The sequence below is a fragment of the Pinus tabuliformis genome, chromosome 5_1, assembly GCF_031772625.1.
Source record: "Pinus tabuliformis cultivar Carrire ecotype Pingquan chromosome 5_1, CPIR1, whole genome shotgun sequence".
Classification (NCBI taxonomy): Eukaryota; Viridiplantae; Streptophyta; class Pinopsida; order Pinales; family Pinaceae; genus Pinus; species Pinus tabuliformis.
In genome coordinates, this window is record NC_142305.1 from 788637612 (window position 1) to 788660178 (window position 22567).

At 42.9% G+C, this 22567-nt stretch overlaps 1 protein-coding gene across 6 annotated transcripts in view; it reads left to right on the plus strand.

Annotated features, from left to right (window-relative positions):
* LOC149167294 (protein ZINC INDUCED FACILITATOR-LIKE 1-like) overlaps nucleotides 1–20936 on the plus strand; it is a 365578-nt gene extending 344642 nt beyond the window's left edge. For 5 of the 6 annotated variants that reach the window (XM_089432943.1, XM_089432940.1, XM_089432946.1 and 2 more), the window contains one exon: nucleotides 20594–20936. In XM_089432943.1, coding sequence (XP_089289069.1) covers nucleotides 20594–20766 — 173 coding nt within the window. In that variant the 3' untranslated portion in view covers nucleotides 20767–20936. The remainder of the gene's footprint in view (nucleotides 1–20593) is intronic. The other variant, XM_089432944.1, reaches the window with a different exon arrangement.
* Nucleotides 20937–22567: the final 1631 nt, after the last annotated feature.

A 22567-nucleotide genomic window follows, 5' to 3' on the forward strand; every position in this document is an offset into this window, starting at 1 on the left:
CCATTATGAAGTGTCTACTTCTGCCCTTGATTAGCGAACTTACTTACTCAATTTCACTAACAAATTATTGTATTGGAAGGTGACGAAACACGTTTGTTGAATTTTCTAAGTCTATTCGTTAGAAAATTAATCTGTATTCTGCTGGTTTATTTCTTCTACTTGTTTAAATTCAAACAAGTTATTTAAAACATTTAAATACCGAAATGAACACAATATAGTCACAACATCTACAGATCAACAACGGAAAGAAAACAAACACACAAGTGACACCGTTATTTTTGGACAAATGTCCCCGGAAAAACCTAATGCGGGAAAACCAGTGTAGCTATTCTGAGGGTTTATTATTATGCAGTATTTCCTTGAGTACAACTGGGTACCTAACCGGCTCACCCAACAGAGAAAAAATATACGGCAACAATACCTCTATATTCATAAACAGGTATTTAGAAAGCCTGTCCCACGAAACCCTCTTCGACGACTCTGAAGCTCAGCGCTAGCCCTTCTGGCCTTTGCGTCGGCCTCCTGCTGACCTACGCCAACCCCAAGACCCTCTGCGTTAGCCCTTTGAGGCACTGCGCAGCCTCTGGGACCCTTTGTGTCACTCTAGCAGCCTTTGTGTGGATGACACAGTCCCTCTGGCCTCTGCATTGTCTCCGCTGGGCTCTACGTGGCCTAAACTAACTGCTACCCTCGCACTTTGCTTTTGCACTGGTCTCTCAGTGCTGTCTCTGCCTCTCTGTCCAGTACTCACTGCCCCTCGCTGCCGATCACTGATTCAAATTTGCTTAGCAACTCCGCTCTAGCAAAATGAATGACTGATCATCTCCAACTGACCCTCAAGCCTCCTCTTATACTTTTCTCGTTGGTCCTTCAACGGCCAAGATTAAATCTCTAATCAACGGATAAGATTAGATTTGGCTTTATCCATGACTTTTGGAACCTTCTAACCCAATTTTATATTAATACCCATTAATATTTCATTTTTCCTAAGTTTAGACTTAGGAATTCCATTAAAAATATTAATTATTTTAATATCTCCCAAACCGAGTACAATCTGCCCACACCATTTTTGGGTCTTGGAGATCTCATGTGCTTTAACCTCTCCACCAATTTTCATGGCTGTAGCACATCCGATGCTACCCCAAATCAACACTCCCTCTTAGTGAGGACTATGCTCTAGTAATACTCCACACTGAGCATCACTCTAATTATACAACACCGGTACCTGTGATGATGCTAGGCTTCCCCACCCAACATCCTTTGCACTGTTGCATCCTGTATTGCTCCCCATTTCTTAGCCACTGCCACTGCTACATCCGTACGACATCTCCCTCTACATCCGTGCTGCTGCTAGTCTATCCTCCCAACACTACATCCCCCTCTCATCATGCTGCATCGTGCTACTGCATACTGCTACTGCACTGCAACTCAGTTACTGAGAAGTAAGTAACTGATCCACCCAACTTTTGACATCCCTGTCAGGCTAGAAACACTCCCAATGCTAAAGCTCTCTCTGTCGCTAACAAGTGCTCCCAATACTGACCTCTCCGCTGTTGCAACAACTCCCTGCATCTCGCACCATTGCAACCCTCTTTGTGCCATTTTGCACCATTGCAACACTCTCGTGCCTCTTGCACTATTGCAGCCTGCTAGCGTTGCGCTGCCCGGGGACTCTTGCACTATAGCACTCTCTGTCGCTTCATCTGCATCCTTCTCTACCTACATCCGCCAGTCTTGCTACTCTCTCCTCAAGGCTCCCGTAGCAAGGTATAATCCAAGAGGTTGGGTACCTTAAGGATCCTGCCCCTCATCGCTTGTAGTCTTCCTAACTACAGCTCGATGTCTCCCCACTTCTTCTCTAGTGGCACATGAGCACTCATGGCACAATTGTCATCCTCCTCGACTTCTTTCTCCGCCTTCGCTGGCGCTGCCTTAGAGTCAGAAGCCTCTCCCTTGTTCTTCTTCCTCGGACACTGGTTCGCATAGTGACCTAGTTCCCCACAGTGAAAGCACTTGACCTTGGAGAGGTCCTTCTTCCTCTTCTCCTGCTTTCCCGCAGATGCCAGAGCTCCATCCTCTAACTCTTCCTTCTTGATTTGGACTCCTTTGCTGCTACTTCCTGTCTTGGTTAGCCGTTTGATCTCCTCTTGGCGAAGAGTCGCCCACAGTTCTTCCCAATCTAGAAGACTCGCCCTGCCCAGTATGCTCTGGGCAAATGTCTCCCACTCCTTGGAAATTGCGTCAAGTGCGGTCCTTACCATCGATACTTGATCCAGCGTAGCCCCTATGGAAGTGAGTTGGTCCCGGATCTCCTTCAACCGACCGAGGAAGAGATCTATCTGCTCTCTCTTCTGCATCTGGTATGACCTTAGCTGATTCTCCAGTAACATCTTCCTCTGCACGGAAGTACGCTGGTACAATGTCTTCAAAGTGTCCCACATCTCCTTTGTCGTTTCCTTCTCGGCAATATGTTGGACCACATGATCCTTGACCCCATCAAGGATGATGCACTTTGCCTTAGCCATTGCCTCCTCGTACCTTTCATTAGCTACCAGGTCAACTAGGATAGCCATTACTCTCAAGGCGAAGCCCTTGATACGATGTCTGTCTAGAATGGACAAGATCCTGGCCTTCCAGACCACAAAGTTGGATGCACCGTCCAGCCTGTTTTGATCTCTCAGCCCATTCACCGCCATCTCTCTGCTCTTCTCTGTTGACTGCTCCGATTCTTTCTACTTCTCGCCTAGAAGTTCTCAATTTGACTCTTGCTGAGTCTCTCTACTTCCCGTCTAGAAGTTCTCATTTCGGCTCCTGTTGAGTCTCTCTACTTCCCATCTGGAAGTTTTCTTCTGGACTCCCTTTGAGTCTCGATTTCCCTCTTGGAAATCCTTCTGACAACCGTCAAGTTGCCCCTCTCCGATTGTCCATGCAACTGCAACACTGATCTAGATTCCTTGGCTAGAAATCCGCCTCAGCAGCAACTCTCTCTACCTTGGTTTTCCCCTGTTAGGTACTATTCTGACCACAGTAACCCATCAACTTCACTCCTGCAAACTGCCCATAGCTTCCTTTGCCCCAGCAACTGAAAGATTGAGCCTCTTGGTTCTGCGTAATCCCGACAGCGATAAAACAACTCCCTCATCCAACTGTGTTAGCCCTTCTGGCCTCTACATGGCTCTGTGTGAGCCTGTTTCTGCCCTCCTCAGCCTTTGCGCTAGCCTCTCTTTGGCCCGAACTGATGACGCAGTCCCTCTGCGTCAACCCTTCCTCTGTCGCTTTCTGCAAGGATCAACTTTGTCACTCGGGACAGCTGAATCCACTGCAAATGCTCTACTCAACTGATGCCTTCAGCTTTCTTGTGATCTGCAACAATGCTTTGATTTGAATTTTCTAAGTCTATCCGTTAGAAAATTAATTTGTATTCTGCTGCTTTATTTCTTCTACTTGTTTAAATTCAAACAAGTTATTTAAAACATGTAAATACCGAAATAAGCACAATACAGTCACAACATCTATAGATGAACCGCTGAAAGAAAACAAACACACAAGTGACACCGTTATTTTTGGACAAATGTCCCCGGAAAAACCCAATGCGGGAAAACCGGTGCAACTATTCTGAGAGTTTGTTATTATGCAGTATTTCCTTCAGTACAACTGGGTGCCTAACCGGCTCACCCGACAAAGAAAGAATACACAGCAACAATATCTCTATATTCGGAAACAGGTATTCAGAAAACCTGTCCCACAAAACCCTCTCCAACGACTTTGAAGCTCAACGCTGGCCCTTCTAGCCTCTACATCTGCCTCCTACTGACCTGCATCAGCCCCCTGAGGCACTGCACAGCCTCTGGGACCCTTTGCGTCACTCCAGCAACCTTTGCGTGGATGACGCGGTCCCTCTGGCCTCTGCGTTGTCTCTGTTGGGCTCTGCATGGCTTGAACTGATTGTTGCCCTCACTCTCTACTTCTGCGTTGGTCTCTCAGTACTGTCTCTACCTCTCTGTCCAACACCGACTGTCCCTCGCTGCTGATCACTGATTCAAATTTGCTTAGCAACCCCGCTCTAGCAAAATAAATGACTGATCAATCTGGTGTGTTCTCCCACTAAACCTTAAGCCTCCTCTTATACTTTTCTCGTTGGTCCTTCAACGGCCGAGATTAAATCTCTAATCAACAGATAAGATTAGATTTGGCTTGATCCATGACTTTGGAACCTTCTAACCCAGTTTTATATTAATACCCATTAATATTTTATTTTTCCTAAGTTTAGACTTGGGAACTCCATTAAAAATATTAATTATTTTAATATCTCCCAAACCGGGTACAATCTGCCCAAACCATTTCTGGGTCTTGGAGATTTCATGTGCTTTAGCCTCTCCACCAATTTTCATGGCTAGAGCACATCCGATGCTACCCCAAATCAATAGCATTGGACCTTATACAGGATTACAAGTGGGTTTTTTTCATCTTGGACTTGGTCTCCCTATACGAGATCCAAGCGCTCCAAAGGTTCATAATGGCACTTGTAGGGTGAGCATAGAGAGCCATGGGCCTCTAGCCATGCAAAGCATTGATTGCCAGGCCATGAGCTTCTTCAGCACCATCACATGCTTGTTCATGCCCCAGTTATACAGAGATGATGATGCACTTAGACCATGTTGCCCAGGAAGCTACATATTGCACCCAACACTTTGCAGTTGATCCAAAGCCCAAAGAAGGTTATGTCTTTCCTAGGGAGACATGGGAGGGCATGTATCATCTTCTAGCCCTCATTGATGGAGCATAGACTTGATCTTCAGCCATTTGCAAACCCATGAGACCCATTTGAAGCCCACAGAGCCCAAATTGGGGTTTGGAGATGCTTTCCAGCATTTGGAGGGCATCCCCCTCTTATTCACCTTTTTTGAAGCCCTCACTCTCATCCTTGGTACAAGAGGCCTCAACGCTTCCCTTCTAGGCCTCCATGTCATCCTAGTGTGGCATTAAGAAGGCTTATTCGATCTATTTTATGAGCTATCATGGTTGGCTTGTAACCATGGGTGGGTTACTAGACAATTTAGGCATTTAAGGGGCTTTTTCTTTTATTTTGAACTCTTAGATCATGTATAAATAGATGAGGCCTAGTCTCATTCTATCCATCATCACTTGGATTTCGATATCTCTTCTTGAGAATTTCGGACCTGCAATTGTTGGACGAATTTGGATGCATTTTGATGTGTGGAAATTTTAGCTATCTCTCTTGGAGCTTCATTTTGGCTTTTGATGGGATGGATATATTCTTCATTGTCTTGTAAGTGAATTTTAATGCTATATTTTGATCTATGATTAATGTCTAACACATAGAATGCTATATCGTGGTTTTGAATGTGCCCTAATTAATAAATTTTGTTTAAACATTAAAGCTATTGGGAAATTTACATGTGTTATGTGATATTCCCACCTAGCAATATTGCAAAGGGAAATATCAATCTTGCCCATTTTTGTCTTATTTCATGTTTTCACTTAGGAAATGTGGGTTCAGAGTTCCCACATGAATTTTGGGATTAAGTGGGGGGCCCAAACATTAGGAAGGAAGGGAAATTTTGCGGCTCTAGTGGAGCGTGGGGGCCACCCCATGGAAATTTGCAGCCCACATGTGGAAGACACTCTCATTGGAGCGAAGTTGGTGGGGAAATTCGAGTTGGGCCCACATGCGCATCTTGGAGGCTCTTTGATAAATAGAGCAAGAGGCATTCATTTTGGTCATTCATTCATCTATTCAGTAATTGTGTCATTGACATTGCATGCTTGAGCTGAAGCCAAGTCTGCAGTGTTGTTTAGCATACGAGTGTCTCCGAGCAGAGATTTCAACGCTTGCTTCGGTGGACTTCGAGTGCCAACCCAAGGAGGGAGTCCTACCTATACTAGTTCGTACCAATAGCAGGGAGTGTGAGTTTGTGGAGAGGAGTGGCAGCAACTGTATAACTTTATAAGGACTGCACAACTCTTGGAGGAGGCACGCTTGGAGATTGTGGAGTGAAGGGAGTTAGGGGCTGAAACTTGAGGTGGAGTTCGAGGAAGTGTTGTGGGGGATTTTCCAGCGTTTTGGCAGAGCAACAAACACAGTGTTTGCTTCAAGTCTTCTGTTTAAGGAAGAGGGCCAAGCATTTGGGGGTCAATTTTGGAGCTTCAAAACTAGGACAAACCCTTTCTGGGTTTTTCAAGGTTTATTGAGGAGAGGCCAAGATTAATTTGGTAGAACCTCCTGGGCAGATTGGAAGGGTCAAACAGGGGCTCGAACTCAACCAGTGGCTAGAGAAGCTAGGGGAAAATTAGGCCGAAATTCCAAGGTCAACATTTGGCCAATTCTTTCGTGGGTTTTTGTGGGTTATTGGTGAAGAGCCAATGATTAATTTCCCGGAATTTTCTGAGCATCCGAGGAGGCCTTAGAAACAATTCTTTATAGCTAGCACCATATTTTCTCGGAAGTTTCAATGTAGAGCCAGGAGAGAGCAACAATAGATTTGAGAGGGATTTCTTATTATTCATCTGGGCTTAGCTAGCTTGCCTTGAGCAAGCCCAGGTGCACTCTTTCCAGCGCCACATTGTACCGTCTTATTTATTAATAAAATGGTTCAAATTAGCACAGTTCATGGGGATTTTTGGTTTTTAAATACGCTGTAAATTTTTGTATGTGTTTCTGCTACATTTTCTTTGTTTAACATTGTATATTTCCATTTGGAATATTATAGTGGTATCAGAGCATGATTTTGGCTAGCTGTGGATCTAAATCACACAAATGCTCAAGGGCTATTGTGGACTAGAATTCCAGAGACTAAAACACTAGTCCCACATTATTCTCCAATTTGAACTTATGCCCAAAAATGTCTCAGAAGGAGAAATTTGAAAATGTTACTAGGAGCATCGAGAGATTGGCGGGGCTGCTCAAAGAGTGGTTGTCAGCAAGGGCAAGAAGAAGAAACAATAGTTACCGACCTGCAGATGAAGCAAATAAGAGGAGCGTGATTGCTGAACGAAATGCTAGTAGTAATACTGTAGAGGCAAAGATGGGAGGCGGAGGTAGTGACGAGATGAGAGAGAACATACCCATGGAGGAGGGAGTTCATGTAGATATGTTCCAGTCGGTTGAGCATGAGGTTAATGGCACACAGGAGGAGCACGAGGATACACCTAGTGTGATGCAAGAGTCACCCCTATTGGAGTTTCCTTTGGTAGCCCTAGTAGACAGATTGGAGGAGGAAATTGAACACACATCCATTGATGAGGCATCCCAGTCTATGACAAAGCTTCAGAACAACAACCACCTACAGCTGATTGATGAGCATGTCTCGCATGTTGGGTTGTCTATGGAGGAGTAGTTGGAGGCTCATGTCAAGCCCATAATGGAGGAGGATGTGCAGCCATCCTTTGGGCTAGCCATTGATGAGGGGCAGCGTAGAGACCACGCGATGGGATTCCAGCAAGTTCGCTTCAAAGACGCACTGACAGGATCTACAGCATTATCAACTCACCCCTATGCATTCGATTGAGAGAGGCGGAGTTGTCTAGACATACTAGAGGGGATGACCAGGTTAGCAGCACTAATGGGTCACCTTTTCCCATTGGAGAAAGGGAAACAAAGCTACCTAGTCAGATCTCATGTGTTAACCTGGATAGTGGGATGAGACGATTGAAGTTGCACAAGGTGCAACATTCGCATGTTGGGGTTGTTCTATGTGCGGAATTTCATACATTCGACCCCTCTCTTGGGGCTGGATGGCGAGCGATTCTGATTTGGTACCTGGTGGACTGGACTGGATTCGTGGGGATGGTCATAGTCTGGAGTAAAGCTCAGTGGGAGCTCTTAAACACCGAGGGCACTGGAGGCCCAAGTTGGCATTGGGATCCAAGTGGAGCTCCCTATCCAATATCAGACATGTGGGATGGCTATGGCATTGATGAGGTAGTCGACCTAGTGACTGAGCACATACATTCCCTAGGGGAATTCTAGATGGAATTAGCAAACAAGCGGTTTGTGAGCAGGCTCCATGGATTGTATTGGCATGTTGGTTGCACATGGGGTCGTAAGATGATTAGCATTCTCTAGTAAGAGTTGGTGGGAGGAGGTGGCATGGGTTGGCCACCGACCAGGTATTTTATGGAGACCATGTTCTCCCATTGGGGTATTGGGAATAGGAGTCACCGAGGATCGACATTGCAGAGGTATTCCCTCTAGCAGGTGTGGAGTTAGGCCGCTCAGGATTACCAGGGTAGATGAGGAGGTGTAGATCACTTCGTGGCAAGTGTACTAGCAACGTGGAGGTTGTATGAGCACATATGGGATTCCCTATGGTACATGGGAGCGTGGCATTGAGCATTGGTATCCAGGGGTGCATGGAGTTGTGCCACAGAGTTTAGTGCTATGCAAAGGAGTGTAGGGGTATGTAGTATGTACTTGTGTGCAACTAAGCAAGATGATGCACAACAAGTTGTCAGAATGTTGCCGCCAGAGATATCCTAACGAGGGCATCACGAACACCATTGGGTTTGGCACACTCAGTTTTGGAGAGCGAGTTGATCACAGAGCCGACCGTGAGCTTCCATTTATCACTCTCTAGCATTGCACACTAACACAGGGGACTTGGATATCATCTCTTGATTCTCTCATCACGAGCAACAAGACCCATGATGTTCATCTGAGACAGTTAGACAGGACACGATGCATTGGGAGAGAGGCTTTCGAGTTGTAGCATATGGTCAAGATGCAATTTGGTGGATGTAGGCTTGGGGGTAGTCCAATCTCCTGTAGAGGTAGCACTTGCACCTCCCTTGAGCCGGTGCTCAGGGTGATACATGATACCCTTTTGTTGAGACATTCTGAGGTGTCTCTAGAGCATCTACAACAGTTGGTGGACCTTGCTTACAGGAAAATGTTTAGACTACGGGCAACATTGGGGAGCACTTTTAGGAGGCTGGATGACAGATCCCAATGTGTGGTATGGCGAGCGCAGGGATTTGTCGGACGCACCAAATTGGTTTGTGATGTATGGACTTCATATATTGATTGCACGCAGGGACCTGAGACATGGTGCAGGTTGGTTCCATCAGTTGTTAGAACTATGCCGCAGTCATTCTGGCTATGGGATTTGGGGGTTTGGTTGGTCGATTGGACACTCTGTTTCGTGGTGAGTGGGATCAGAATGGGGGATGACCCAGCTCACCCTTGGTTTGACATGTGGGAGAGCGTTGAGGCCTTGATCGCATGGTAAGGTTTTCTTTCCTTGTTGTCGCTACGGATCAGGGTGAGTGTTGGATGGGTAGGAGGTGACATCATGGAGGTGCTTGGTCCAAATGCGTTGGGACTCCATAGATGTTTTGCCATCAGGTCCCAAGTGCCGGGAATTGATTTTGGTGATATTTTTTCTCCTGTTGCCAAGGTAACTTCTATTAGATTACTTTTATCTGTTGCTGCTGCTTTTGATTTTGAGGTAGAACAGATGGATGTGAAGACAACATTTCTTCACAGGGATCTAGAAGAGGAGATCTACATGAAGCAACCTGAAGGCTTTGCAATGAAGGGTAAGAAAGCACTGGTATGCAAGTTAAAGAAGTCTCTGTATGGGTTAAAACAGTCACCAAGGATGTGGTATGAGAAATTTGATACATTTATACGGGGACTTGGCTTCACCAGAAGCAAAGCAGATCATTGTGTGTATTTTAAATTAATTGGTGACCATGTTATTTATCTGGTCTTGTATGTGGATGATATGTTGTTGGTTGGAAATGACAAAGAAATTATCCAGGATTTGAAGACCCAATTGTCCTCCAAATTCGACATGAAAGATCTTGGTGCTGCAAACTATATTTTGGGCATGGAAATTAAAAGAGATTGGGCAAAGAGGAAGCCTGGTTAAACCAGAGGAAGTATGTCGAGACAATACTGCAGAGGTTTAATATGCAGGATAGTAAACCGGTGAAGGTTCCTATTCCTGTAGGTGTAAAGCTATCTGCTAAACAGTGTCCCAAGACACAAGAAGAGGAAGAGGATATGTCCCGTGTTCCATATGCAAATGCAGTTGGTAGCCTGATGTATGCAATGGTCTGTACTAGACCAAACATTGCACATGCAGTGGGAGTATTGAGTAGTTTTATGTCAAAACCAGGGAAGGAGCATTGGACAACAGTGAAGCAGGTTTTCAGGTATTTGCGTGGCACTAGTGATTATGGTTTGTGCTACCAAGGAAGACCAGGATTGGACAAAGTTTTGGATATCTGTGGCTTTGTTGATGCAGATTGGGCTGGAGATTTGGATCAGAGAAGATCTACAAGTGGGTATGTGTTTAACCTATTTGGAGGAGCAGTCAGTTGGATGAGTAAGAAACAATCTGTAGTGGCACTATCAACTACAGAGGCAGAATACATGGCAGCCACTCATGCAAGCAAGGAAGCAGTTTGGTTGCAGAGATTGTGTTCAAGTATTGGGTTAGTACAGGGAGCTATAAGGATAGACTGTGACAGCCAAAGTGCAATTTTCTTGGCAAAGAACCCTACTTATCATTCAAAGACAAAGCACATTGATGTTCAGTATCACTTTGTGAGGGATATGATAGAAGACAAAAAGGTGTTGCTGGTAAAGGTGGACACTTTGAAGAATACTACAGATGCATTGACAAAATCTGTGAGCTCTGAGAAGTTCTCCTGGTGTAGAGAAACAATGGGTGTTTCAGGGTTGGAAAAATGACTAAGCTCTCCTGTGGAAAGAAAACAACAAGTGGGAGAATGTTGGGTTGTGTTCTTTCCACAACTAACCTATGTAGTGGATTGGGGGGTTAGAGGGGGGGTGGAGCCCCCGCTTCGTTGCGCCGATTGTGCAGCGGGGGAGGCAGCCCCCTCTGTCCGGGGGGTTTGAGGGGGGCGGGTAGCTCCCTTCTACGGGGTTCGGGGCAGCGCCCCGGGAAATTTTTTTTTGGACTCTATATTAGGTTGGGCGAACCTACCTATGGTTTTCGGTCCATGGTTTTGGACGCGATGCTTTTCGGTCCATGGTATTGGATGCTTCGGCATGTATAAATATGTATTGTAACATTGAAAGGAACATAATGAAAAATCAAGCTAGTAGTCCCGGTTTTGGGATCCAGTGGGAAAATCTTTGTGTATATGTGTTTTATGTGTTATGCTCTCGCATTGTTCATTTTTCTGTGTTTTAGAATTCGTATGCAGGTAATTTCTATACGGGGTTAAAACCTACAAAGTGGATACAACTTGAGCATGAGGGGTAGACTATTATGATCAGAGTTGCGCAGCGACATCATAGTGGCACCCTTTTGAGACTAGCATGGGATTCAGGTATCATAGGACTTGGTTGTACAACTACCCTTGGGGATGAGCTGATTTCTACAAGGGAAGATCATTCAGATCTTCCATTGTGCTTTGATGACTCGCTGATGGCATGGGGGGACTTCATTAGCTTGGCAGGTGGGCCAGCGGGATGATATGAGGAGAAGCTCACGTGCGCGATATGCTATCTCTACAGGGATTGGGTGGTATCTTCGAGAGTATACTCCTAGAGTGCATAGGATGGCATACGTGGTAGGACAACTTCACGAGGGGTTGGGCATAGTGCCACATTATCATGATCCCCTATTTATTGATGGTATACAGGGGACTTCTGATACTTATACCGGGCGAGATAGTGAGTGGAGCGAGGGGAGCTTCAAGTGGGACAAGATGGCTTGGGATCCTAGTATTGAGGGATTCTTTCATGTCAGGACAATGCAGAGTTCAGGGACAAATCAGTGGTAGATCTGGGACCCTAGCACATTTTTTCAGTGACAATGTGGAGCAACAACTAAGGAGAGCATTGTTCAGCAGTTCCTTGAGGACAAGCAACGTTTTGGCGAGGAGGACTGTGATATTCCCACTTAGCAATATTGCTAAGGGAAATATCAATCTTGCCCAATTTTGGCTTATTTCATGTTTTCACCTAGGAAATGTGGGTTCAGAGGTCCCACATGAATTTTGGGATTAAGTGGGGGCCCAAACATTAGGAAGGAAGGGAAATATTGCGGCTCTAGTGGCGTGTGGGGGCCACACCATGGAAAATTGTGGCCCACATGTGGAAGACGCCCTCATTGGAGTGAAGTTGGTGAAAGTTGAGTTGGCCCACATGGGCATCTTGGAGGCTCTTTGATAAATAGAGCAAGAGGCACTCATTTTAGTCATTCATTCATCTATTCAAAAATTGTGTCTTTGACATAGCACACTTGCGCTGAAGCCAAGTCTGCAGTGTTGTTTACCACACGAGTGTCTCCGAGCGGAGATCTCAATCCTTGCTTTGGTGGACTTCGAGTGCCAGCCCAAGGAGGCAGTCCTACCTATATCAGCTCATACTAGTAGCAAGGAGTGCAATTTTGTGGAGAGGAGTGGCAGCAACTGTACAGGGATTGCACAACTCTTTGAGGAGGCATGCTTGGAGGTTGTGGAGTGAAGGGAGTTAGGGGCTGAAACTTGAGGTGGAGTCCGGGGAAGTGTTGTGGGGGATTTTCCAGCATTTTGGCGGAGCAACAAATGCAACATTTGCTTCAGGTTACATCTTCTACTTGTGGAGGAGGGCCAAGCATTTGGGGGTCAATTTTGGAGCTTCAAAACTAGGACAAACCCTTTCTGGGTTTTTCTAAGTTTATTCAGGAGAGGCCAAGATTAATTTCACAAAATTTTCCTGGCAAATTGGAGGGGTCAAACAGGGGCCCCAACTCAGTGAGCAACGAGAGAAGCTAGGGGAAATTGGGCCGAAATTCCAAGGTCAACATTTGGCCAATTCCTTCGTGGGTTTTTGTGGGTTATTGGTGGAGAGCCCAGGGTTAATATCCCGAAATTTTTTGAGCATCCGAGGCCCTAGCAACAGCTCTTTGCAGGCAACCACATTTTTTGGGAAGTTTTAGCACAGAGCCAGGAGAGAGCAGCAGTAGATTTGAGAGGGATTTCTTATTGTTCATTTGGGCTTAGCTAGCTTGCCTTGAGCAAGTGCAGGTGCGCTCTTTCCAAAACCACATTGTACCCTCTTATTTATTAATAAAATGGCTCAGATCAACGCAATTCATGGAGATTTTTGGTTGTTAAATGTGCTGTAAATTTTTGTATGTATTTCTTGCGAAAATTTCTGAATCTAATAAACCAGAAATCCTACTACAGCAAATTGATTTACATTACCTACTTGTATTCTTCATTTAACAAGTTATTTTCAGAAAAATTCAGAAAATATTAATGTAAATACATTGCAACCTACACCACCATACAGATTAAGTACTGAAAGATAAATGAGACAACCATGCAAAAGACACTTATTTTTGGACTAAACATCCCCGGAAAAACCCAATGTGGGAAAACCGGTGTAGCAGCTCTGAGGGTTTTCTATTATTAAGCAGAAGTTTTGAATACAAATGTTGGTTGCCCTCCCGACAAACCAGTGAAAGAGAATACAATGGCGGAGAACCTAAGTGAGTTTTACCTCATTTAACACGGCAGATTCCAGCTGATCCGACAACAAATTTGGCTGACACCGACTACAACTGTGATGCCCCTTCACAGTAATTGCATGGAGCTCTCTAAGGCTCTGCGTCAGCACTACTGCTCACTGTGTCAGCTTTCCCGGTTGTTCCGGCAGCTCCTCGACTTTCAACGTGGAAGACAACTCTTACTCTGCGCTAGCCCTCCTAGCTCTGCGTCAAGGCTGCGTGGGCCCAGACTGGCCCAGCGTCAGCTCTCCCGACTACTGCGTTGCCTCCACAAGTTTCTCTCCGCCTCTCTGTCTATATTCCCGAACTATCACTGCCCCTCAACTACAAGATCTCCCCAATCGATTTCCCTCCTGAGAACTTCTCACCTTAGAAAATCGATTTCCTCAATCTCTCTTTGTGCCTTCTCCAACTGACCCCTAGCCTCCATTTATACTTTTCCTGTTGATAAATCAACGGTCGAGATTAAGTCTCTAATCAATGGCTAAGATTAAATTAGAATTGATCTTCATCTCTTAGAAGCTTCTCACCCATATTTTCATTAATACCTATTAATATTTTAATTTTGCTAAGTTAAGACTTAGGAACCCCATTCAAAATATTAATTATTTTAATAAAATACAATTCGGGTGGAATTTCTCCAAACGATTTATGGGTCTTGGAGATCTCATGTGCTTTAGCCGCTCCACAAAATTTTGAAGCTAGAGCACATCCAATGCTACCCAAAAATCAACACGCCATCTTAGTGAGGAATGTGCTCTAACAATACTTCCCAGCAGAAGTATCACACTGATCCACGACATCGATCCTCTACGTTGTTAATGCTCGGCCTGCTACCCTTTATCCACTGCGTTGCTGCAACCTGTATTGTTGCCCATGACACTGCAACTGTCACTGCTACATCAATGCTGCAACTCCCTCTCAATATGTTGCATCATGTTGCCCATAGCACTGCCATTGCTAATTGCTGCACTGCAACTCAGTGGTTGAGAAGTAAGAAACTAAAAAAGGTCACCCAAAAGCTGACATGTTGGTCAGTCTGGATGCCCCTAGATGTTGAAGCTACCTCTACTGCTAATCTGTGTTGACCCTCTGATGCTATTGCGCTGCTGTTGTATCTACTCTGTGCCTCCTGCACTACTGCAACACTCTACTGCACTATGTCAGTCTTTGGCACTCTAGCTCTGCCACTGTTGCTCCATCATCCCTCGCACCGACTAACTCCCGTCATTCTTCTGTTGTCATTAAGGGCTCCCGTAGTCGTATGTGATCCAAGAGTTTGGGCACCTCAAGGATCCTGCCTCTGTGTAGTTCTCCCGACTACAACTTGATATCGCCCCACCTGTTCTCTAGAGGTGCATGAACACTCATGGCGCAATCCTCATCATTGTCCTCTTTGTCATCTTTCGCTGGAGTAGCCTTTGAGTCAGACTTCTCTTCCTTGCCCTTCTTCCAAGGGCACTGAGTGGCGAAATGACCCAGTTCTCCACATCTGAAGCATCTGACTTTGGATATATCTTTCTTTTTCCTCTTCTACTGCCCTTGTTGTCCCGCTGATGCGAGAGTTGCATCCTCCTCTTCCTCCTTCTTGGCTCTGATCCCTTTGTTGCTGCTTCCCGCCTTGGTCAACCGTTTGATCTCTTCTTGCGAAGAGCTGCCCACATCTCCTCCCAACTAGGGAGAGAAGCCCTGCCCAAGATGCTCTGGACAAAGGTTTCCCAGTCTTCAGTGACTGCATTCAGGGCAATCCTGACCATGAATTCAAGATCTGGTGTAGACCCTATGGAAGTTAGCTGGTCTTGGATCCCTTGCAACCTAAGAAGGAAGGGATCGATTTCTTCTACCTTCTGCATCTGATACTGTCTCGACTGACTCTCAAGAAACATCTTTCGTTGAACGGAAGTCCCCTCGTACAAAGTGGTCAAGGCCTCCCACATTTCCCTTGATGTGTCCTTCTCAACAATATGTGGGATCACATGATCCTTAACTCCGTCCAAGATCATGCACTTCTCTTTTTCCTGAGCCTCCGTGTACTTCGTGAGAGGATCAGCATCAACTAGAACAACAACTGTCTTCGAGGCATAATCCTTGATGTGACTTTTTTCCAAAACTTCCAGGATCTTGGCCTTCTAGATGACAAAGTTGGATGCTCCATCCTACGTGTCCTGATCCCTCAGTCCATTAACTGCCATCTCTGCGCAATTGAGTGTCGAACTAGTTCTCTTCTCCCTCTTTCGCTGCTACCCCAACAAAACTCGGATCTGGATTTCTTTGGCACTAGAAATCCTCTAAGGAACAAGCTCCCTCTGAAGTTCGATTTCCTTTACAGAAATCCTTCTACCAACAACAGTCGAATCACCCCTCTCTGATCTCTCTTTGTTGCTGCTCAGCACTGGATTTAGATTTCTTGGCAAGAAATATTCCAAGGAACTGATTCCCTCTACTTTGCTTCTACCCCACTAGGTAATGTTCTACACCAACAGAATCAGCACCCCACCAGCAACTCCAAATGAAGTCTACGTTGCACCTCTAGTCCCGCCAACCAAAAAATCGAGACTCAACAGTCTTTGCGTTGGCCCAACAATCACTACGCTGCCCTCTACAGCTACAACATTACACAAATAGGCTGATGCAGGCTCTGCGTGAGCCTCCCTTGGTGATTGCGTCACCCCTCCTCTACTCTCCCGGCTAAAAAACTGCGTTGTCTCTCGAGACAACTGTCCTCAACATAGATTCTCCTTTGTCCTTTCGTTGATGGCTTCAGGCCTCCTTGATCTGCAATCACTCTGATACCATGTGAAAATTTCTGAATCTAATAAACCAGAAATCCTGCTACAACAAACTGATCTACATTAGCTACTTCTATTCTTTATTTAACAAGTTATTTTCAGAAAAATTCTGAAAATATTAATGTAAATACACTGCAGCCTACACCACCATATAGATCAAGTACTAAAAAATAAATGAGACAACCATGCAAAGGACACTTATTTTTGGACTAAACATCCCCGGAAAAACCCAATGCGGGAAAATCGGTGCATCAACTCTGAGGGTTTTCTATTATTAAGAAGAAGTTTTGAATACAAACATTGGTTGCCCTTCCGACAAACCAGTGACAGAGAAATACAATGGCAGAGAACCTGAGTGAGTTTTACCTCACTTCACCTAGCAGATTCCGGTTGATCCGACAACAAATCTGGCTGGCCCTAGCTACAACTACGCTGCCCCTTCGCAGTAACTGTGTGGAGCTCTCTTAGGCTTTGTGGCAGCACTATTGCCCACTACGTCAGCTTTCCCAGTTGTTCCGACAATGCCCCTGCTTTCTGAGTGGAAGGCAACTCTTCCTCTGCGCTGGCCCTCCTGGCTCTGCGTCAAGGCTGCGTGGGCCCAAACTGGCCCAATGTCAACTCTCCCGGCTACTACGCTGTCTCCACAAGTTTTTCTCTGTCTCTCTGTCTATATTCCCAAACTATCACTGCCCCTCAGCGACAAGATCTCCCTAATCGATTTTCCTCCTAAAAACTTCTCACCTTAGAAAATCAATTTCCTCATTCTCTCTGTGCCTTTTCCAACTTACCCCAAGCCTCCATTTATACTTTTCCTGTTGATAAATCAACGACTGAGATTAAGTCTCTAATCAACGGCTAAGATTAAATTAGACTTGATCCTCGTCTCTTAAAAGCTTCTCACCCATATTTTCATTAATACCCATTAATATTTTAATTTTCCTAAGTTTAGACTTAGGAACCCTATTAAAAATATTAATTATTTTAATAAAATACAATCTAGGTAGAATTTCTCCAAACGATTTCTAGGTCTTGGAGATCTCATGTGTTCTAGCCCCTCCACAAAATTTTGGAGCTAGAGCACATTCGATGCAATCCAAAAATCAACATTTTTGTTACGTTTGCTTTGTTTAACATTGTATATTTCCATTAGGAATATTACACGTTATTCATGGATAATGAATGAATGAATGTTCCTAGAGGTTCTATTGCATTGTGCATCCTTAAAACTCGATCATAAGTATCATTGAAGTATACAAATTTAGAATTATGGCATGCAAAATTCCTTCTAGGTCTCCTTAGAAGAGTGAAGTTGCCAAATCAAAATAACCTTTGACTCCAATTCTCCCAATTGTTAGGCATTGGTCTTACTCCTTGGTGATCTCTTCCAAACTGATATGTCATACTTTCACCTTCTTTTCATCTCTTTTTATTGTCCATTTAAGGATAGGGAAGCATCTCTAGGGCTTGGTGCAAATTTCATTTGACGAGTGCGTTTTCAATTCCGCTTGGATAGATCTCTTCTTTATTGTTTTCTCTAGTGATCCTCACATCTTGATGCAATTCCTATGGTGGGATCTAAAGAAATTTGATGCCATGGCCATCACACCAAGTGGGAACCCTAGAAGCTAATCCTTCAACTTGGGGATTTCTTCAAGGCTTGTGCTTTAGTACTTGTTGAAGTATATCATCCATATCCTTTTCTCTTATCTACGCTGACTTTGGATGAACTCATACATCATCAAATATCTCAACCCTGGATGAACTCATAAATCATCAAATATCTCAACCCTAGGTCTCATATAGTCTTTCTTTCAAAGGGTTTTTCTTGGAAAGTCTTCCTAGCTTCTCCCAAAGCTCTCACATTTATTGAACCTTTCCATTGAATGAACCACTTTGCCTCACTTCAAGCCTATCCTAGACATATCTATCACAAGTGAGGAAACACTAGGACTCCTTTCGTCAGTGAAAATCCAAAGAAGAGAAGGGGACTTAGGTTGTGGTAACAGTGGGCCTCTGTCCCAGGGTGTTGTTGTGCCCTCAAGATTTTGCTTCTCTACAAGGCTTGCTAGTTTGTGCAGCAACAGGGCCTATACCCCATTGTTGTCCCATTGTCTAGTTTATACCTTGTAGGGTTTCCCTCTTCAAGGCCTGCTAGATTTTGCGGCAACATGTCCCACATTTGAATTTAAAGGGGGGAAGTTGTGTTGTAATGCCTTCTCTCCAAGGTGGTTATTTAGATCAAGGGGGATTCTATGACTAGGGCCAACCCTATTTTGAGACGGATATCCATAACCCACTCACTTTTTTTTATCTTGGCCACATCCAACCTATATTCAAGTTGAGATCCATACACCCACTCACTGTTGCATTTGAGCGCTCTCAATAATATTCAATCTCTCATTTATATTCTAGTCCGGTATACATAAAACCCACTCTAACACTATATTCAAGCTTTTCTTAGCCACATTCAAGCTCTCTTGGAGGTATTAAAGTCAAGTATACATAAACCTTCTCTCCTTTTTTATTTTAGCCATGGTTGACAGGGGAATATATAAATATCAATTTTGGTAACATTAGAAGATAATTTCTTGCGAAAGTGCCATTTTAACGGGAAGAATATGTGAAGATAAATTATGGAATTCCTCATTGATTGGAAGAACCTGTCCACAGAAGATGCAAATAGGAGGAAGAAATTTCAGCATTCCCACTAAGTAGAATTGCATAGACAAAATGTAGAAGGTAGAATGATGAAGGAAAAGAGCTTTATGCTTTGGGAAAGAAGAAAAACACAATTCCAATATTTAATGGGTATATTTATGGAACTTTGAGAAGCTGGTGAGAAAAGAAGGAAAAAAATATGAAGGTAAAGAAGAAGTGAAAAATAGAGAAAAGGGAGAATATAACACGAGGGAGGAGAAAAGGAAGAAGAAATTGAAGAAGAGAAAAGCCTTAGCGGCAATGAAATACAAAAGCACCCAGGTGACATAACTCTGTGTTTTTAGATTCTCTTAGAAAATTATTGTAAGCCTCTCTAAGATTGAGACCAACGAGCCATTCCAATCTTTCTTTTTCTTTGAAGAAAACAGCATTTAACTGTATCTTTATTTACAATGTTTAAAGCTACTCGAGGCATATGCATGTAAATACATCAGTATGCAATTTAAGAAAAGTGTTGGTAATGCAAATTTTAATTTCTCCCTTATGTGCTTGTGTTTTAAAATTTGTGTGCACTTCCAATACTTTCTATGCCCTGTTTTAAGTGTAGGCTCGCAATCCAATGTGGGGATGGTTTGCATGCCATCCTGGGTTGCATTAGTGCCCCTCTATTCAGAGTAGGTGGGATGTTGAAAAGAGGGGTAATCTTTATTTTCATCCATGGTCAACTTTATATTGAGATGAATATTTATACATGCATTATTATTTGCATTCATCATTTTCTTTAAATGGCCTTTGTTTAGCTTAGGGGGGATGTTGAATATGGTACAAGCTTCACTTTCAACCACGAACAACTCATATTGTAATATTTTAGGCTTGGCTAAGGCTAACCTGGTCAACAATGAACAATTAATGTAATATCAACCCGTTTTGGGGAAAGCGTTTTACCTTTTGAATTGTTTATATATACACAATTCTCATCTATACTATTTAATATTTAAGTGATGAGCATGTGGGTACCATAGAGTATTTGCACTCGTTGTAGGTTTAATTCTGTGTATAGCAGTCTTGGGTTATTGTTCTCTCTAAGGTTGCACCCCTTTCAATCCTCTCTTTTGTGAATATCACGAGTATAAACATCATTTGCCTTTGCTCATTTGATTTCTATAACATTACGTCGTTTAAAGCATTTCTTTCCCAAAAATAGCAACCTTGGTCAAATTCAATAATATCTAAAAATGAGAAATTTCTTATATTTCCTTAAATGTTAAGTAAAATCATTATTCTTTGAATCTATACCAAGTTTTTATGTAGTACTAGAACTGGATTTGCGTTCACACTAGGTTATTCATTTTGTGAAGAGTTGGAGAAAATTGTGAATTGTAACCATTTTCCCCAGTTGTAGAATTATCAAACTCTTGTATCTCTTCTTTTGCCTTCTCCGAGTACACTTTTGTGAGATGTTTTTTAAATCTCCAGATCTTTGGAATATCACTTGAATTTAAAAAATACATGATTATTTGGGATCGAGTACACTTTTGTGAGATGTTTTTTAAATCTCCAGATCCCTGTAATATCACTTGAATTTCAAAAATACATGATTATTTGGGAACATTTGAAAAGCTTACTTACTGGGGCCTTTTATGCGTATTGCAGGTAATCAGATGGTTTTCTTCATTTTAAATGTTGTCGTTCTGATAGTAGTTCTTATGACATTTGAGCCTTTCCTACCTCGATCCACCGATGTGGCTTACTCAGGTGAACATGAAGAGTCTTCGGTAGAGCAAAAAGAACCAACAATAAAGCAAGAGGAAGAATTTTCTTCCTAATTTTTTGGTAAATTCTTAAATATTAATTTATATTTGAAAAGTCAATTATTGTTTGTAGAATAACATCCAACTTAAGATTAATTTATTTTCCGGTGATAAGTATTTCACCTCGAGGTATTTACATTTAAAATTATGATATAAGAAGGTTACCGAGGGCAAGTGCTTGATCACGGAGGCTTCTAGTGAGTATGTGTTTACGCAATGTATGTGCAAGGAGTGAATTGTTATAAAATGTGTTAGAAATTATTAATTTCACTGCTATGTAAAAATATGCATGTGGTTTGCATAAAATGGGCATGCTTTTACCCTCTTGGCTATGGAGGGGAACCTCTGACCACCCTCTAGGTCCATGGTGTATCGCAACTGATGTCTTTTATTGTTTACTAATGAAATATCACATACATTTTAGAAAAATGATGTGCATTTCAAATATAGCTTATCATCAAATTTCAAAGTAAGAAAAATATGATATGCCACAAATGAGAATGTGAATGGTTACGGGAAGTTAGAGAAAAAGGCTAATATTTTTTTATTGTGAAAATTAAAATCCATTTCGATTATTTTCTAAGAGGTGCTCCAACATTCAAGACATTGGACGATTCCATTTCGAATGTGTTTGAAAGTTTGCTTTCTTCTTTTTAAGATCAATAAGCAATTATTGTGTATTTCTTCCGCTATCTGTTAGATGATAATAAAATCCACGATAAGACTTTTTTTTCTTTGTGATGGGTAGAGGCCATGCAGTGTTTTCAACTACGGAAGTATAGACTATTAACTATTGATTAACAAATCAAATTGATGTTTCATGAAAAGAAAGAATTTAATGTGTGTTTATTATTCTTTTATTACATTTGTATTGAAAAGGGTCAACATGCATGCATTCATTTTTTATCATTTAAGATTGAAGTTGAGAAGCAAAGAACCATATGGTGTTCGTATTTGACTGTCACCATTACATGTTGGTGGAAACATCGAACCATCTTTTCATTAAAATAGTAGGCCAAAAGACCTATGGCCATTACTAAACCTTTGATCCTATCCTTGGATTCACTTTAAGTCCTTGTAAACTTGCCATTGACTCTCTCATCTTACTCCCTCATCAAATTGCATCCCTCCCACGCTAGTTTGTTTACTTAAAAACAAGTATACTTACCAGAATAAAATGAAGAGGACTTAGATGAAGGAAGGAAGATGCCACAATATCGAGAAAGCATTGGAAGCCCAACTGACATTGTAACCTTTGGCAATGATAGTAAAACTCATCGAACTATAGAATGATGATATTCTCTTGGAATTGCAAGGGGTTGGGTATTGTTACCACAATGTAGCACCCTTATGCAAAGCCTCACTAAGCAGCTTATATTAAGAGAAACAAGGGAGAGTTACCATTATCACCTCAACAACTAGTCCCCTCATTTCTATGGTTGGATACAATCCCCACAATGATGGCTTCCCCATAAATTTTAGGGACTAGGTAACCCAAAGAGACTTTGGCTAAATTCCCCCTAACGGTTCTACAATAATATTCACCCAAGGACAAGTAATGATTAGGGATTTGGGTGATTTAAGGCATAATTTGAAGAGAGAATTTAATGATCTCTATGGCTAAATCTAGAAGGCTTAGTTCAACTAATAGAAGCTCAAATAGGTTGTGAAACAGATGCAATCAAGAAATTACACTATTACAATAAATTAGGGTTTCAATCAACAATTTACAGCATGCAAATATTTATAATAGCAAAGAGATAATAACTCAAAAATATATTATAAACAAGTGAAAAATTAGGCCTAATAAATTAGT